The sequence below is a fragment of the Nothobranchius furzeri genome, chromosome 18 (genome assembly GCF_043380555.1).
Source record: "Nothobranchius furzeri strain GRZ-AD chromosome 18, NfurGRZ-RIMD1, whole genome shotgun sequence".
NCBI classification, from domain to species: Eukaryota; Metazoa; Chordata; class Actinopteri; order Cyprinodontiformes; family Nothobranchiidae; genus Nothobranchius; species Nothobranchius furzeri.
Window position 1 is genome coordinate 11,603,039 of NC_091758.1, and position 18,972 is coordinate 11,622,010.

At 44.2% G+C, this 18,972-nt stretch overlaps 1 protein-coding gene across 1 annotated transcript in view; it reads right to left on the reverse strand.

Moving 5' to 3' along the window:
• carm1 (coactivator-associated arginine methyltransferase 1) overlaps positions 1-18,813 on the reverse strand; it is a 29,524-nt gene extending 10,711 nt beyond the window's left edge. The window contains exons 1-11 of the mRNA XM_015968951.3: positions 18,632-18,813; positions 13,434-13,559; positions 13,201-13,307; positions 6,297-6,401; positions 5,854-5,964; positions 5,339-5,516; positions 5,040-5,130; positions 1,266-1,347; positions 1,055-1,140; positions 871-960; positions 642-779 (exon numbers count right to left, since the gene is read on the reverse strand). Coding sequence (XP_015824437.1) covers positions 642-779; positions 871-960; positions 1,055-1,140; positions 1,266-1,347; positions 5,040-5,130; positions 5,339-5,516; positions 5,854-5,964; positions 6,297-6,401; positions 13,201-13,307; positions 13,434-13,559; positions 18,632-18,773 — 1,256 coding nt within the window. The 5' untranslated portion in view covers positions 18,774-18,813. The remainder of the gene's footprint in view (positions 1-641; positions 780-870; positions 961-1,054; positions 1,141-1,265; positions 1,348-5,039; positions 5,131-5,338; positions 5,517-5,853; positions 5,965-6,296; positions 6,402-13,200; positions 13,308-13,433; positions 13,560-18,631) is intronic.
• Between the last annotated feature and the right edge of the window lie 159 nt (positions 18,814-18,972).

Below are 18,972 nucleotides of genomic sequence, written 5' to 3' on the forward strand. Positions count from 1 at the left end.
GAAAATAATCTAGTAGTGGACGGACGTTGTTCCGGGTCTTCGGTATTTGGCGGAGATGTTAGTGAAGGCGGAGAAGAGGGCGAACTAGAGGAAAAACAGGCAGATTCCTCTTCTATTTACAAACTCCTGGGGATGCAACAAGTGGGCGCGGTGCGTCGACTTCCGTATCTGACGTCGACAAATTTTTAGAATCGAGCCGTCGACTTCGTCGAGGCTTCGCTACAGCCCTAGTAAACAGCGTTGCTTCTGGAAACTCTGACATGAAGCACACAGCTTCCCACTCTCTCACTCAGCAGCAGTGCTACAGTGAGCTCCTCCCCCATCCAAAATCTCTCACAGCAGACAGTCAGTACTGCAGCTTCAACCAGTCAGAGCTGCAGTGACAGAAGATGTTTATCCCAATGCATCCAGTTCATTAGAGTCTCTGACTGACTCTACCCGAGCCAATCAGAGACTCCCATTAGTAGGTCAGTGTGAGAACTTCAGCTGTCCAATCAGTCCATAATTAGGTGTGTTCGGTTGGCTCAGCACGTAACGAATCACAGGGAAGCAGGGCTGAAAAACGGCCAGCTCCACATGAACAATGCCAACGTGAATGCAGGGTTTCATGTTTTTAAACAGTATAAAGTAGACCACACTACCTTTTATTGGCCACTAGCAAAGCGGTGCCGGACAGCGTATCCCCAGCCTTGGCAAAGAGGGGAGACTGCAGCAGACAGCGCACCTGGTACCAGTGGGTGAGGGGCTCTGTGGGTGCTGTAGAGAGCCATACTGTCATCCTGTGTGGTGGAGGAACAGGACACATGAGGCAAGTGCGTGTCACTAATTAACCACAGTAACAATTTACATGGTATCGGGAGAATGACTTACACTGATCCCATAAACGCCACATCAAACCAGAAGGCTAGGCCGTGCACCAAACCTGACTGCATCATATGGAACTTAAAGGGAATCTCTATCCTATGAGCAACAAGAAAACACTCGATTATGATGGACATGGTGGAACACACACACACACACACACACACACACACACACACACACACACACACACCTGTAGAGATCCTCCTCTTTGGCCTCTAAGAAGTTCACTGTGTATTTGACCGACTTGGCCATCAGAATGCGGATATCAAACGTGTCCTTTGGAGAAAAAGCATCAGGTCTTAGCTTTAGTGCAGTACAAACCCTTTCCTCAATAAGCCCGTCTTTATGAATGCGAACGATTAATCAAACAAGTGTGCACGGGGAGGGCCGCTGTCACGTACCACAATTGGCTGGCGGAAATATTCATCCACTGCCGCTCCTCGCAGCGCAGACAGGTCTACACCATGGAAAGAGGGCTGATACCTGAAAGCAGATGAGGACTTGTGAACATAGGTGCTGACGAGATCTGTTCTGGGGGCCTAATCCCGAAGTCACACCGTTACGGCAGCAGCACGTCTCGCTGTGCTGCTAAAGAGAAGACAGGCTCTATCTGTGCTGTGAGACACATCAAGCTCTGCAGGTAACAGACAGAAAATCTAACACGAGACCCGTGGGAGTAATCGGTGTTCTCTCCGTGTATGCAGGAGCCAGAGGAGGGAGAGTGGAGTCCAGACAGAACACGAAAATGTCCAGATCATTTCCTGTGAGGGAATAAAAAGCTTTGTGGAACCAACATCTGTGTGATGTGACCCTTGTAGTAGCAAGCAGCAACATGAGGGATAAAACTTGGTTTATGCTTGACGCATTCACTTTCCGCGCGGTGATGCGGCTCGCGGATGGAACGCGCTTCACAACTTGCAGCGTTTATGGTTCATGCGGCTTGTCTCTGTGAGCCAATATTCTCCCAAACTGTAGGGGGCAGCATGGAGCTCTACAGCATGCATCCAACACTACACCATAGTAGAAGTAAAAATTACTGTTGTTTACAACATGGCATTCCAGCATTTTTAACAGCGTCCTCGTCTTTTCAGACAGTGCGAGTTATTTCTCTCCAAGAATTATTAACAACATGTTGATCACGGTGATCTCTGAGAGCTGAATCATACAAATGCCTGTATTTAACAACCTCTGCCATACTAGTTCTTGCTGGCTCGCCATGTTTTTCCGAGTCCGACTGTCCGCGTGGTTAGAAATTTTCCTAGGTGCGCATTGCGGAAATTTTGGGCCGTGCGGAGGCGCGGTGGAGGGGCGTGGTTGTTAAGATGACGCAATTTTGCCGTGCGGACCTCACGGACGCGTCTATTTTCTGCTCAGTGTTGAGGAATGTACTGAAACTAAATGTAGCATCCCCGAAAGTAAACCTTCTGCACTTCTAGGATAAACACAAACAACAACTGGTTCTGCCTGGATTATGGATAAATGAAACCTATACATAGTAAACACACAGCTGGTTCGGCCCTTAGTTACCTTCACATTACTGACAAGTCACTAAACTTGTAAACATGGGGGTTAGCTTAAGGTTGGTTTATGCTTGACGCGTCCGCACGGCTCCGCGCGGCGACATTGCATCATTAACAACCACGGCCCTCCACCGCGCCTCCGCACGGCCCAAAATTTCCGCAACGCGCACCTAGGAACTTTTCTAACCACGCGGACGGTCGGACGCGGAAAAACATGGCGGACCGGCAAGAACTAGTATGGCAGAGGTTGGTAAATACAGACATTTGTATGATTCAGCTCTCAGATCACCGTGATCAACATGTTAATAATTCTTGGAGAGAAATAGCTCGCACTGTCGGAAAAGACGAGGACGCTGTTAAAAATGCTGGAATGCCATGTTGTAAACAGTAGTTTCTACTTCTACTGTGGTGTAGTGTTGGATGCATGCCGTAGAGCTCCATGCTGCCCCCTACAGTTTGGGAGAGTATTGGCTCACCGCAGAGACAAGCCGCACGAACCATAAACGCTGCAAGTTGTGAAGCTCGTTCCATCCGTGAGCCGCATCACCGCGCGCAAAGTGAATGCATCAAGCATAAACCAAGCTTTAGCCGTTGTAAGCAGAATCAGCTGCGATGGAGAACTGGAGCGATGCAGAGCTCCGGGAGCTTCGGGTCTTTAGATCACCAAACCGTTCAAGGGGACTGTGAGGAACAGCCCCCTTTGGAGCGGCTCAGAAAAAACGGGAGGAGTGTGATTTCAATTGGTATAAAAACAAGTTACATTCAAGCTAAAAGGAAGACAGCCCCACACACACCTTATGCTGTTGCGGCATAATTTCTTATTGAAAACACTCGATCGCCCCACATTACCGACCACTTAATGACCAAATGCTCCCTGGTGCCGGCTCAGCTTTGTAACAACGGGGCGCCGTACAACGAGGCAGGAGCTGCGGGCAAGATTTATGAATCCTTCCCTGATATTTGGTTGGTGGGAGGAACCACCGGCTTCGTCTCTTCATCTGACCCGGGTGTGACGTGCTGTCACATGTTGGTGGTGTTGCTGTTGTATTTTATTTTAGTTTTACACAACTTTCCTTTAATCCTGACGAGTAAACCACAGCACACGTTTATATGTTCCTGCCACGCTTAGAAATGAGAAATCTAGACAGAAAGATCAGCAGAAAGATTAGAGCCCAACCAGTGGGCACCGTACATGCATGAAGCAGCCAAAAATGGGTTTGGGGTTTTTTTTTTTAATGAGAAAATATCACATGGTAAAAAGCTCCAGAAAGTGGATTTTCCCTGGTATGGGGTTTGTTTGAGCCGGATCTGGCCGGAAAACTGTTTGAAAGGACCGTTCCAGCAACAGTCTGCTAGGTCCCGGCAACTCACGCGACCAACTTGTGCTATTTGCAGCACTTGAATTACGGGTGAGCTAAAGGGAGCTCCGCTCATCTGAAAGGGTGGCAGGCTCCCCTGGAAGCCCTGAACCTCCACACCCAGGGGGAGCCTGAAAAAGATCCTGGTTCTACTGATACCACATTATCTATGCAGACTCTCCAGGATTATTTGGAGCTGAGAGGCGCAGAGCTCTGATCGTTGACACGCTCCAGACATCTGCGTCCTGAGCACGGCCACAGTAACATTCTCAAAGTGTCGCCACCTCAAAAACAAAGTTTACACGTGATCGTTTATGTCGGCTCATATCCTTTTACGATTTCTGTCTTTTATTTGTGCCTGATGCGTTTCGCTGCCGCGGAGCAGACCGCATCACCTGTTTTGTCCTCCGGTGACTTCACCTCACTGGGGCGTGGCACACACACTGGTGTTTTGGTGGTCGGTAGATTTTTTTGAACTGCAGTTCAAAGGTATCTCATGAGGTGAAAATAGATTAAGCCAGGCAGCAGTTTTTCTTTAGGACTGAGAGGAGATGAAGGATAACAGACAGGGACTGGACAGAAACAACGTGTTTGAAAAGGAAAACGTAGGTAGATTTATCCCTCTACACCTTTTTAACATCTACGGATATAATTTATAAGCATGTAATATTTATTTATTTGATACAATTCAGATCTCCTTGAAACCTCAGTCCCTCGCAGGACCGTACGGGAGGCTGCAGGGGGAGGGGCAGAGGGCTGAAGCAGGAGAACAGTAAAGATGAAAAAACTACCGTTGTTAAGAGATGTGTGTTTACTTTAAAATGTGGGCACAATTTTTAATTACTTGTCGAAAACTCCAGCGAACCCCCATCCCTGCGTGCCTGTTCCGGCATCTGCTTTGCCTGTTGGGAACTTTGGTCTCACATCAGTATTTGCATTCCCGGAACGTTTGATTTACAAACCAAGCTCTGGTCTTATACATCTTCTATGCTGTATGGCGGACTGCCCCACTGACTGACATCTGTAGCGATGAGTCGTTTGTTTGTCGTCCAATAACATCAGGAGATGTTTGAAAGACAACTGTGGACCCTAAACCACCACTGAGATCTGTCTACGGGTTGTGGCTAGACTAGATATTCACATATATAGGATGGCTTGCCAGGCTAATGCTCTGCAGTTTATTTTAGGCGTTGTTTTATACATATTATTGTTTACAAGCCATTGCTGAACTGGTACATGTCACATGGCCACACACTGATTAATCAGCTCACCACAATTATACATCTTTCTGTCTTACCAGAAGTTAGCTTTGGTGAACTGCTCCATGTAGAGCTGCTCATCTGTGAAGGGCGCCAGGTGCACATCTCCAATAGTCGGGAACATTTTACCTGAAAACCCACACAGAGAACAGTAAACAGCCACAACACTGACTAAGATCAAAATATTCCAGCTGAAGACTAAATCATTAGCAAACAGGAACGCCCATGTCCTCATCACATCCCACTGAGACCAGCCAAGTGTTGAACAAGTTGCACATTTTTATGTTCTAAGGTTTCAGCGTGTTTTACATCTTCTGGGGTCCAAAAACCTCCTCACCACTGGGTTTAAGGAACTTTTTGGCATGCAGGTAGCTCTCCAGCATGCGCTCATTGAACAGCATGTATCCCATGGGCTCTGAGATGATGATGTCAACCTGCTCCGGTAGGGTCACTTCCTCCACTTTCCCTGGGATGACGACTACACGTTCACTCAGACGGTTACTATTCACCAGCACCTGCAATGACAAGGACACCAGTGCTAACTTTCACAAGGAACTATAATTTTAATTTATTCTAATTGTAGTTATCCAATTTGTTTGTCATATTTTAGTTGACTAGATAAAAAAGGTATATTCAACTAATATCTGTACACACACACACACACACACACACGCTGGTGGGGACGAGCTACGATGTAGCCACAGCTACCCTGGGGTGCACTGACAGAGGCAAGGCTGCTGGTAAAAGCTCTCAGTAAACAAACCCTAGCATGTGTTGCCAGGTCTAACACCTCAGCATTTCAGATTAAAACCAGGTTAAAGTGGCATCAGATAGGAAATGCTTCTTGTTCACCTCTGCATGTTGGGCCATAGTGCTAGCCTCCACAGCGTAAACCTTTCTGGCTCCAGCTTGAGCAGCAAAGAAAGAGAGGATCCCTGATCCACAACCCACATCCAGCACCACCTGGAGAAAGGAGAACACAAGTTACCTCAAACAACGACCTGGTCTAACCGACGAAAAGGAGTTGGAACCCCTATTTGAAATATTCACGATTGACACTATGAAGAAAATGAAAAAGGCACAAAGACGGACAAATGCATCTCATTGTCTGGTGGTTTTCATGTGTGCTCCCTTTGATCACACTACCACTCTGATAGTCCACACTCCATGCCAACGCTGACATGTGTACAGCTTTTACAGAACTCAGGTCAACTGTGGGTGTTTTTAAACCTTCGATATAATAAACTTGACTTGACATTCTAAACACGTCGGCCTGGCATCAGGTGGGAGGTTACCTTGTCTTTGAAGTCAGTGTGGTTCTGAAGAATAGCTCGTTGGTACGTCCCTGTTCGAACATAGTCCTGCATCATGTTTTGTTGCTGGGAGAGGTAGCCATAAAACTGTAGGCACACAAGTACAATTACTGTACTAAAACTAGAAGAATCATGTAACAGCAATGCAACTCTGAGAAGAGAACTAAATGTGGTCAGCCAGGAATTAGTAAGTAAGAGAAAACAAAGATGAAGCTGAAGGTGTCAGGAGACTGAAACAAGGCAGTGAAAACTGCTACAATGAACTAAAAAATAAATAAAAACATTGTTGAAAACATAATTTCAATACTTTGTGGACCAAAACTAAAGCAGTGACACTGCTACACTCAACTACAGAAAACATTCACCACTTAAAGTAGAAAACTAACAGAAATTCAATACTTCAAGTAGGGATGGGTACCGAATTCGGTACTTTTTAAGGTACCGACCGAATTCCACAGTACCGACCGAGCACCGATTCACATCATTTCAAACGGTGCCTCATTTTGGTACCTGTCCTTCATAACGAGAACTTGCCTAGACAGCTGCGCATGCGCAAAAGCGTTATGTCTTCGCTCGCTGCAAGCGCGTTGTAAACAGAGCAGCATGGGCAGAAAGAACGCACGCTAAAGCTTGGGTCCACTTCACTAAATGTGATGGGTAACTGGGTGATGATGAAACCAGCGACAACTATCTAAGTGAGACATCCTCATCTTAATCTGCTCCGATAGGTAAATAAAATGTTTAAGATAACGTTAGCTTGAAATGTTAGCTTCCATTCCGCTAATGGTGCGTTCGCTTTCTCCTCGGAACTCCGAATTTCCGACTAGAAGTACATGAACGCGCTCTAAAGTTTGGCTTCACTTTACTAAACGCGACAGGTGATTGGGTCAAGATGAAACCAGTGACAACGATCTAAGTGTGAGGCATCATCGTTTTAATCTGCTCTAGCAGCTAAATAAACTGTTTAAGATATCGTTAGCTTGATATGTTAGCTTCCATTGCCACCATTGTTATCAGCTAATGGTGCGTTCGCTTTCTCCTCGGAAATTCTAACTTCCCAGTAGGAAAAATCAAATGAAAAAAGATGGCAAAAGGAATGAAGATACTCAGTAAATTTAGTTCACAGTAAAGATGTTTGCTTCAGTTTAATTATCAGCTTATAAAACTACAAGGACGATGTTAAAATACAAACAGTTGAATGTTATTTATCGTGATATATATCAAATATTGTTATATATTGAGAAAAATATATATTTAATTATAAAAGAGAATTAAAATAATAAACACTCAAAAGTATCGAAAATTGGTACCGTTAAGTACCGGTATCGATTCCTAAGTACCGGGAATTAGTACCGAATTGATTCAAATGTCAAAGGTACCCATTCCTAACTCCAAGTAGCTAAAAAGACTAACCAGGAATTACGAAATGTGAAAACACTTATGAAGCTAAAAGTGTGAGGCGACAAACTAAAACTGATGCCGCCAAAAACTAGAAAACAAACAGAAAAGTGGCCAGCCAGGACTTCCTAAGTATACAAAAACCTTCTGCGATAAACAAAAAGGATTGCACGAGGGTAGGGAGGGGTGATGACATGCCCATTGTAAAAAGTATGAAGAATGAATGTGTATGATTATAAAAAAGTTAGTTTGCTACGTACAGACATGACAAACAGTGCATTGTGACATGTTTCCAACAGATAACTATGAGTCTGTTCACATGAATTAGGGCTGAACTGCTTTTGGAAAAGACTGAAATGTGATTTGCATTCAAGATTTTCTTCAAATCAAGCTTCAGCAAAAGTTCACATCGAACAATAATATTTGTAAGCATGACAAAAAATGACATCAAGCTATCAAAACATTAAAAGCTATTACTCTAATAATGGAAGGACTGCAGTACATGTTTACTATGAAACACCTTAAGTCAGTAATTATTTGTGCCATCAGAGAATTTCATACAGAAGTTGCACTTTCAAGTCCACGTAGTGCAGTTACGGTAAACGTTGCAGGACGTGGTGATTCTCCATCTCACACTCATGAACAGAACTGAGCAGACGGAGAGAAAACGAGCAACAATGAAAGATGAACATTGTCAATGAAAAAAAACAAATAGTGTTTGTTGTTAGCCTCAAGGGACACCTGCTGGCTTGGTTATCACCTGTAAGACGCTTTGGACAAAAGCGTCTGCTAAATACATAAACATAAAACCGCCATAGCAGCACCATAAAAAGCTCCGTTGGTTCAGTCCGGTCCTCTTCCCAATCCCGCCCTTGGTTGCTGCCATCAGCGTAACTCTTTAAAACCAGGGGAAACCCCAGATTTGAGCTTACCAAACAAAGACTTATCAGATGTGTTTCCTCTCAGGCGTGGACATTTCCTTCTCGTAGATATTTGTTGTTCAACTGCTGCCTTACTGAGAACTTGTTCAACCAGCGACTAGCTCTGGACTCTGGTTCTTTTATCTAGTCCTGCATTTTCCTTTTGCCCATTGGTTCTTATGTCCACTCCTCACATCTCTCCGTCTTCAGATCGGTTACTCTTCATCAATTTTGTTCTAGTCTTTTATTTAACAAGCATCTTGATCGACTTTAGTCTTTTTTTGCATTTATCCAAGTTTCCTTTTGACTTTTGTTTTGTTTTCAAGTGCTAAATTTTATTTGTCATGAAACAAATAATGAAAGCCTTCTATCAACAAAATTAACACTGGATTTGCTCAGACAATTGAATGGGGAGTTGCAATAATCCAAGTGTGACAAGATAAAGGTGTGGACGACTATTTCAAGTTCAGAGTGGGACAGAGTGGGACTCAGCTTAGCAATGTTCATGAGATGGAAGAAGGAAGAGCCAACAAGAGAACTGACATGAGAATTCAGGGTGAGAGCTGGGTCAAAGGTCATGCCAAGATTCCTGACAGAAGGTTTGGTGTGAGAAGCAAGCTGACCAAGAGAGTCTCTGACTTTGGGAACCAGCTTGTCTGGGGCACAGATGAGGATCTCAGTCTTATCTTCATTCAGCTGAAGAAAGCTCCCACCATCCAGGTTCTGACAGAGTCTAAGCAGGTGTGTAACAGCTGCAGCTTAGACATCTCATGGTGCTTAAAGGAGATGTACAGTTGGATGTCATCTGCATAAAGATGGTAGGAGATTCCTTTGAAAGGCTCAAAATGTGCTGGGGAAACAGCAGATAAACTTTGTGGCACACCATGGGCAAGAGAGGTGGAGGACCGAAACCTGGGATACAGCCACCGAGAAGGAACGCTCAGACAGATGAGAGGAGAACCACTCCAGGACATTGGGCTTTAAGCCCAATTTATACTTCTCCGTCTGCTCCACGAGGAAGAGCCACGCACGCACGGATGAAGACAATTTGCTTTCATACTTCTCCGTCTCCTGAGTGTTGCAAAGCAATTCCCCTCCAGGACAGCAGAGGGCGTAGCGCTGTTCTGTGGGATCCTGTCATGTCTAAGATAGTGTGTTTATATTGTGTTTTTTTGTATATAAGCGACTTTTTAAAACGGACAAATTGGCCCCTCGTCTTCCTCCACCTCTTCATGCGCTCCCCACCTCTAAACCCACGTTTCCTGTCATTTCCGTCCACAAATAAAACGCTTGCTGCGTATCTTTTCACTCCTCCAGTCACGGGGAATTAAACGTTCATATTTTTAGAGTTTTTCCGTGAGGTATTCTTCAAGCTGCTCCGTGTCTGCCGCTAGTTATCCTCGGCTCTCTTTATGTTTTTGAGGGTGCAGTGGTGGCGCTGTAGATGACAGCGGCATCCTGACCAATCACAAGCTTGCATTCTCCATCTCACCAGACAGATGTATAGAAAAAAAGAGCTCGACTCAGCCCATCCTTGCGAGCCTGTTGGAGAGCCCTCGAAAGGACGGATAATGGCGCTGCGTGTGTCCGTCCGCAGAAGTATAAATTAGGCTTTAGATGCAGCAAATGGACATGGAGGCGAGTTTCTTCCGCAATTGCTCAGCTTTTCTGCAGTGATGCTCCAGGCTGCAGATGCTGTCATTAAACCAAAGAGTAGGGTTCACTGCTGGAACTGATCAGATTCAGACAGGACATGGTAGGGTCGGGGAGGGGGGCGGGGCATGATGGCAGGTGGGCAAGCAAAGCCTGGCGGCCCGCCAGGCTTATCAAGCGCTGGGGGAAACCCTGATATTAGGTTGGCCGATTAATCGGACCAATAATTAGCATTTTTCATCATTGGCTGATAAGTCTCTTTAGTAGAGCCGATTTAGATTCAGGCACCTCCGCGGGCAGCCTGCTGCTGCTGGAAGCCGGTGAAGGACCCCAATCCAAAACACCGGGAGTCTCTGAGTAAAAGGTGAGGCTTCTCTTTAGCGTTTCAAACCACTACAGCTGTGTATTCAGTGTGAATTAAAGTAAAACATGAAATAAAACTTAGGTGAGTGAAAGAAAAAACGAGCCGTAAGAACCGCCGGTAGCCGGTGTCGGTACATGATCTGCTCAGGTGCAAGATTGGCTCGGGGTCCTTCGACTGCCAATGACGTCAAAGTACGGCAATCCCACTTGGACAAAATACACCAGACATCTTTATACTGTTTGGAAAGAATTTAGCAGTTTCGTTATTAAAATAATGTTTCTTACGACGTACGTTTGTGTTTATAATGGTATTTGTAAAATAAAACACTATATTGTATTCATAATGTTGAACTCCTCTTTGAGCACATCCCTTGAAGGATCATAGGTATTAGCAACACCTGTGAAATTGTATTTGCAGGAAAGAAGTGTGCCCCGTTTATTGAAGTATTTTGTGTTTAGAGTTTTTGACGTCTTGTCCATGCGTAGTTCAGTTACGCTCATAGCTGCTAGCCAAAACTCTGGAGTTAAAAGTTTTCTGGCTTAACTAAAATACCTGTCTGTACTTATTTGATTGATGGTAGTTTTACTTTCTATTAGACTCCAAATGTAATCATTTGGCACGTTTCTAATTCATAATTTGTAATAATGTAATCTGTGATATTAGCATTAGCATTCCTATGGGGTTTTCCATGTATATTAGCGATGCGCTAACCACTCGCTGCCAAATTGCAGCCTTTGCGATTAGAAAATCTCCTTTTGTCACATCGCAATTTAATTGCACATGCAGTTAATCGTTCAGCCCTAATATACATGCAGCTCTATGCTAAAAGTGTATTTTCAAAGAGGTAATGATGGATTTGTTTGTAAAAGTTGTCCATCTTTCCAACAGAAAGATTTGCCTGGACCAACGTAACGTGATAACAACGTAACGTGATAACAACGTAACGTGATTCCGTAATTCCGTAAGGTTCATGTTCAGCCAATCAACTACTTTGACGTCATCGGCAGTCGACGGACCCCGAGCCAATCTTGCACCCGAGCAGATCCTGTACAGACACCGGCAGCATGCTGCTAATGCTACGCTAGCTTGTTGTCACCTTTAGTGACCTTCTTAAACTCTCAGCTGCTTTTTTGCTGAACACGTTAGCTCCAGCTTTATACATTTAATTATTTTCCTGTGTGGGAGTCGGAGGGTTTGAGTCTGTTCGTTAGAGAGGAGAGTCCTGCAGCAGCAGCGTCTGTTTAGCGTGTAATCTGTGATCAGAAACAAGAGACGTGTTGGGCTCTGACTAAAGACCAGTTTTAATTTGTACGTAAAATCTAACATCAGCAGTCAGTAACACTAGTGAATAGTTAGGGTTATTAATAGATCAGTGTGTCTCTAATATTTCTCATATAGACTGTAATGCGCTGAGTTCTCCTCTGCTCTTTCTGCTAGACTCAACTGAAGACGGATGCTCTACACAAACACTAACAGCTGTTTCTCCTGTTTAGTTTCTGTCTGATGGCTCAACTAAAGTCACATCCAGCATGGCAGCGAGTCATGGAGCCAAATCAAGGACAGGAGGTGTGATAATGGCAGGAGGCTGGTGAGCTGGGAGCTGAAGAAGGTAAAAACGCAACCTGAAGGTTCCCCATCTCCAGGCTAACACAGAAGCTGCTGCTGAGCCAAGAGCACCGAAGGGTTTCATTCATATTTTACATGAAGACGTTTTGAAACAGTCAGTTAAACTGGATGAACATCAGATGTTGCTGGTGTGTTTAGCAGGTTGCTATTGTGTATTTTATATATTATTACATCACTGTTATGCATTTTTCTGTAGAATCTGTTTTTCTATTCTAAAGGTGCATCTATTTTTACTTACATGTAAATGTGTACATTCCTATAAAACATCTGCTTAATAACATTATCTGAAACATCAACTGATATTTCTTTATTTGCCTGTTTTGTATATTTAATACGTGGTCAGTTTACTGGTATGTTTTATTAATCTTGTAATAAAGTTTGATTTTACCACTGAGCGGTGCACAATATTAAGATGCAACAGCTGGTTAAATTCAGTGTTAAACACAGATTAGGTTCAGAAGACTTGTGCATACACAGCTGTTATTAGTGATAATTAAGCATTCTGATAAGGTGCCAAACATTGAGATATCGGCCCAAAAATCAGCAGCATGTATCGGCCATTGGCTGACTTTGACCACCTCACATCGGTATCGGCAATAGAAGAAGCAACACCGGTCGACCTCTACAGCAAATTCATGAACCGACCTTAATACCTAAAAAGAACTCGGACACAAAATGGACATTCGGAGTATTTACAGTAGAGACCCACGTGGCAGCACAAAATGATGCAAACAGTGAGTTTTCACAATAGGTCCCCTTAAGTTGAAACAAAGGAGGAGTTGCAAAAGGCAGGTGGGTTTTGGACCTTCACCACATGATTATAATAACCGGACATGCAAAAGGTTTATGTTTGTTTATTCTCCCACAAGACTTCTGATCACGCCTGTACCATTTGTGAAAAGCTGCTTGGAGATACTTCTCTCACCTGGAAATACTGTACAGCTGACGACTCCTCTGTTCTGTCACTGAAGACCGAGTTCTCACCAGCATGCCCCCGACAGTTCTTCAGAAGGTTGTAAAAGGACTGAAAGTCTGAAGCAGAAACATGCACGTGTTTCCCAGGACTCAGTACATCTCGTCTTGAATGGAAAGCATTGAAGTTGTGTTTACACTCAGTGGAAGTGGACATAGTTAAACTCAGACTTTGATCATCAGTACCTGCGGGTGAGGAGAACTGCAGGAGAACACTGTTGCAGCCCAAAGTGATGATGAACGACTGCTTCCCAACTCGGCTGCACTCCGTCTCCCGGGAAACGGAACACTTAAACACACTTGTTTCCTCTCCTACGCAGACAGCAATGGACACAATTAGGACAGGTTCGTGTTCAGCTTTCTCTAAACTGTGACAAAGGCAAGGCAGCTTTGTTTGTATGAAACGGTTCTTACACGGAGATAATTCAGCGTGCTGTCCACTAGCAAGAACGACATCAACTTTAAAACCAACATGGCAGCACTGTTTGAATGCACGAATACATTTAGGCCAAATTAAACACACAAATTCCTTTCAGGTGTTAAAAGGTGAGCAGTTACAGTGCAGCAGGTGCAGCATAAGAAACAATCTTTCAAAGGCTGATGACTACATGAAAGTTTTCAGTTTACATTGGGGCACATCTGAGGTCACTAGGAAGCTGATTCCATCTGTGAGCAGCATAGTAGCTAAAAGCAGGTTCATCCTGTTTGGTTCTGACCCGGTTCTACCAGCTGACTGTTTCCTAAGTATCTCAGAGCCCCGCTGGGCGTAGATACCTGAAGGAGATCCAACATGTATTCTGGCCCCATGCCAATGAGTGATTTATACACTAGTAGAAGTACTTTGAAACGGATTGTGTAGTTTACTGGTAACCAGTGTAGGGATCTAAGAACAGGAGTGATGTGCTCGGTTCTCCTAGTTCTTGTTAAGACTCCAGCAGCAGCGTTCTGAGCAAGCTGCAGTTGCTTCACAGCTTTTGTAGGAAGACCAGTTAGGAGACCATTGCAGTAGTCCAGCCTGCTGGAGATGAACGCATGAATGAGTTTCTCTAGGTCCTGTCTGGACATGAGACCTCCAAGTCATGCTATTAGATGCAGATGATCGTTAAGCTTCTCAGTTGTCTTTTTTTAATTATTTTTGGATTGAGTTTGTTTCATTCTATAGTGCACTGCCTCCGTCTTCCTGGAGGACCGCTCGTAAATGAGATGTTTCATCTCATGTGGTATTATCCTCCTGAAGCATAAGTTAATAAATAAATAAAATAGACGATAAGACGCTGATCTAGTTACAGCCTTAATGTGACCAGTGAAGCTCAGGTCTGAATCAATTATGACACCAAGATTTCTAACCTAGGTCCTCGTTTCTATTCCTCTGGAGTCGAGCTGAGCGATAACCTCTATCCTATCCTTCTTATCTTCAAAGACAGTAACTTCTGTCTCTTCTTTGTTTAACTGGAGGAAGTTTGACCACATCCAGTCATTGATGAGGCCATATCAAGGAAAATACACTTTTTGAAGCTTTCAGCCATGTGATATTTTTATTTCCTCATGAAAATACCCCCAAACCCGTTTCTGTTTGAGTTTTACTTTGAATAATCTGAAAAGGCATGAATGAAAGCTATTTACATCATCTGGCATTTTTTTCTCTTGCCTCCGATTCTGAAACCTGGATATTCTGACCAATGATTTCTGCATTTGGGACAAAACGCTGCTGTTAAAACTATGGATGTACGACGTATCTGCATTAATAGTCATTTTCAACATGTCTGTATTGGTCCAATAAGTAAAACTGGGCCAATTTTAACAACTGATAACCCCCCCCCCCCCCATCTTGTTTCCGTTAATCTGTTTCAGAGGTGAGGGGGACGTTGATGAGTAATCCTTTAGTGTTGTGACAGTGATGGTAATCATCTCAGAAGCATTAATGTGTGTGGTGTGTGTGTATAGTAAAATGTTGCAAATTCCACTTTATAGAAATAAAGCAAAAGATTTAGGGCGTTGGGGTTGTGCACGCGGGGTTCAGGGGGGGCACAAAGAGTATTGAGTACCGCTGGATTTACACAACGTGTGCAATAATTGTTTAAACAAAATTAGACAGTTGCATACATTTGGACACTGTTGTCATTTTATTGATTCCAAAACCTTTTGAACAAACTAATGGAACTCAAAATTGGTTTGGTAAACTCAGTGACCTTTGACCTCCATAAACAGGTGAATCCAGATATGAGAAAGAGTATTTTAGGAGCAATTGTAAGTTTCCTCCTCTATAAATATTCTCTGAAGAGCAGCAACATGGGGTAGGGATGTTGACCCCAACTCCTCATAGGTGCCGGGGGGGGGGGGGGGGGGGGTCTTTACTCAACACAAAAATAGCCCGAGGTGATCAGTAAACAGCGAGTTGATCTGTATGCTACACAGAAACAACTCAGCAGCAAAACCGTGGTGTTGTTGGACACACTGCTCAGGATGAGTTACTCTGAGTAGTGGCGTTCAAAAACCAGCTCTAAAGCAGCTTCATTCTGGAACAAGGTGCTGTGGACTGATGAAACTAAAACTGGGTTATTTGGGCATAACAAGGGCGTTATGCATGGAGGAGAAAGAACACAGCATTCCCAGAAAAACACCTGCTACCTACAGTAAAACATGGTGGCGGTTAAGGCTGAAACGATTCCTTGAGTACCTCGAATAATTCGAGTACAAAAAAATCCTCGAGTCAAATTCTCTGCCTCGAGGCTTCGTTTAATTCATGTTTAATTAATTAATGGCTTTGCAATCGCCCGGGGTCACGTTTCACCCGGACCGAAATAAGTGACGCACATACACACTGCACTGAATGCACACGTGAGTAGCGAACGCAACGTAACTTTCTCTTAAGCCATGGCGGACAACGTGGACCCCGGTGGAGTGCAAAAAAGACACAAAATGTCAAAGGTGTGGGACCATTTTTCACGTCGTAAGGCGGAAAACGTAGTCCAGTGTAAATACTGTAAAATGGATTTAGCCTACCACAACACCACATCCTCCATGCTGCAACCTGACCAGGAAACATCCACATGTAAATGTCCCTTCTGCAAGCGGACTCGGAGTCTCTACAAGATAATGCATTTTAGCCTGTATTTCCATATATTCTGCGGACACTGTGCAACTTTTTCATTTGTAGCACTCAGTTTCAGCTCACACCGTACGTCTGGTAGCAACACATCTGATTTAAAATGTGCTAAAAATAGCAGTTTTTACAACACGTCAGACTTTTTATTGTGTTATTATTGATGTCCGTTGTCCCTCTGGATTGCTGCAAGAGGACACAAGTATTTATGAGTGATGGAGGAAAACAAAAGAAAGTAAATAAATGTTTTGTGATCAGTATAATTTGACATAACCACGGCAAACATGCTTTCTTGACAATCCTTGTTAGTGTGAAACAAAAAAAAGTAGAAATTTAAACGGACGTGTGTTAATAGGGAGATAGCTGGCGAGTCATGTTTGCGCATGCGCCGTGAGCGTTTCTGGTGCTGTTTGGGCTGCAGCCGCTCGCATTTGTTTACTGTAAAGTAAAGTTGAAGTGCTGAAGTTTTGAAAACTAATGTTGAATAAAACTTGAAGAATAACTGGCAAATGCTTCCTCATTTTAAGAGGTATTTCATATTTTATAACATGTTATTTGATATAATGGTTTAAAAACGCAAAAGAGTAATTTATTAGAGTACTCGATTAATTGATAAAATATTCGATAGAGTACTCGATTACAAAAATATTCGATAGCCGCAGCCCTAGTGGCGGTGCCATCATGCTGTGGGCTGTGTGGCCAGTGCAGGGACTGGGAATCTTGTTAAAGTTAAGGAACGCATGGATTCCACTCAATATCAGCAGATTCTGAAGACCAATGTCCAGGAATCAGTGACAAAGCTGGAGCTGTGCTGCACATTGACCAATCAATGTCTCTTGAAGGCCATTCAAAAATGAACTCTGAAGCGGTCATTTGAGAAACATCTCCAAACTGTAAAGTCTGGTGTCAAAACATGGAACTTGAAATGGTTCTCCATGCCTTTATCTCCTCCCGTCTAGATTACTGTAGCACACTCTTCACATGTTTTAACAAAAAAGCCCTTGACCACCTTCAGTTGGTCCAGAACTCTGCAGGGAGGCTCCTAACTGGAACAAACAGAAGAGCTCACATCACTCCTATTCTGATGTCTCTGCACTGGTTACCCGTTAACTTTAGAGTCATTTTAGAGTCCTGACTATAACTTTCAGGGCTCTACATGGTCAAGCTCCTCCCTATATTACTGAACTGTTAAAGCCTTATGCTCCAACCCGAGCCCTCAGGTCCATCCACCAGAACCTTCTAGAAGTTCCAAAGACCAGATACAAAAGTCAGGGTGATCGCTCCTTGCAGACTGTTGCACTTAGCCTTTTTAGACCATTTCATGACTTTATGATTCGTTTTGTTGATCCTTGTGAAGCACTTTGTGATTTTTCTTTCTGTGATAAGTGCTCTATAAATAAACGTCACTTACTGTGTGTATACCTGTGAAACTTTAAAATTTATTTTGGTCTTCTAGTAATTATTCTATAATATCTTCCAACCCTCAGCGTTCTGACCAAAGTTCTGAGATGATGATATTGGTCCAGGAGGGGACTACACCTTACACCTGTTTCTGTCACACATCATCCCCGACGGGCGTCCCAGCAGCACCGCTGATGTTTCCCTGAAATCCCGTTAGGTACCAAGCTGCTGCTGCCTCCTCGCTGGAGGCGGGGAGGGGACCCAGCTATTGTTCCAATGAGAACAAAGATGAATGCATAAGTAATGAGGGCCTGGTCTCACGCTGCCCCGCCACATTCATCCCTTTACAGAAAGTGGCTTCAGTTAAGGGTTCGGTTCTTTCAAATATCTACATATGCACATTTAAAACGGATCGCTGCCTCCGTGGCGCAATTCACAGCGGCTGGTTGGGAGTGTGATGTACCGACTCACCCCGAATCAACTCAAGCGTCTTCAACTACAGCCAAGCAGTCTGAGGACACTCTAGAATATTCTAACTAATCAAAAGCTCGAACTTGTCTGAGCAGAAGAACTAAAACAATGCACTGTCGTGTGTTAGCGCATCATGGACGGCTCCGGGCTAATCTGGTATTGTTCAACTAGCATCTAGGTACACGTTCACCCGCACAGCTCAGTCATTTAAGTACGCTGTGTGTTATTAGCCCAAACCGGTTAATGTTTAGGCCATTAAAGCCCAGATAGAGAGCCTAACGACCGGCATAGGATTTACACCAGGGTGAAGCGATCCCCATGGCTAAGGCTAGCGCCGGCTACATTAGCATACTCAGACAGGCCGACTATTTAGAGCGGCGCTGAAAACAACAACAACGGAACTACTCACCATTGGAGAGATTGATGAAAGCAGCGTCTTGTGAAGTTTTGACGTCTAACCGCAGCGGCTGCTGCTCTGAATGTCGCTGTATGTCTCCATTCGCGTCTCCAATTGTGAGCAGCCGCACGCCGCGGAACACAGAGACCGCCATCTTCAATATGGAAGCAGAGGCAGGCAGATTGATGGCGCTAACGTCGGTCCAACCACGCGCCCCTCGCTGTGGGACCGACACGGGCTCGGCCCAACAGCACCCTCTAGCGGAGCCAACCCGCTCCTGCGAAAATATCCCTGTCCAACAATCCGAGGAAAGATCAAGGAAAACAGTCGCCAGAGGTCATCTGGTGGGTTTT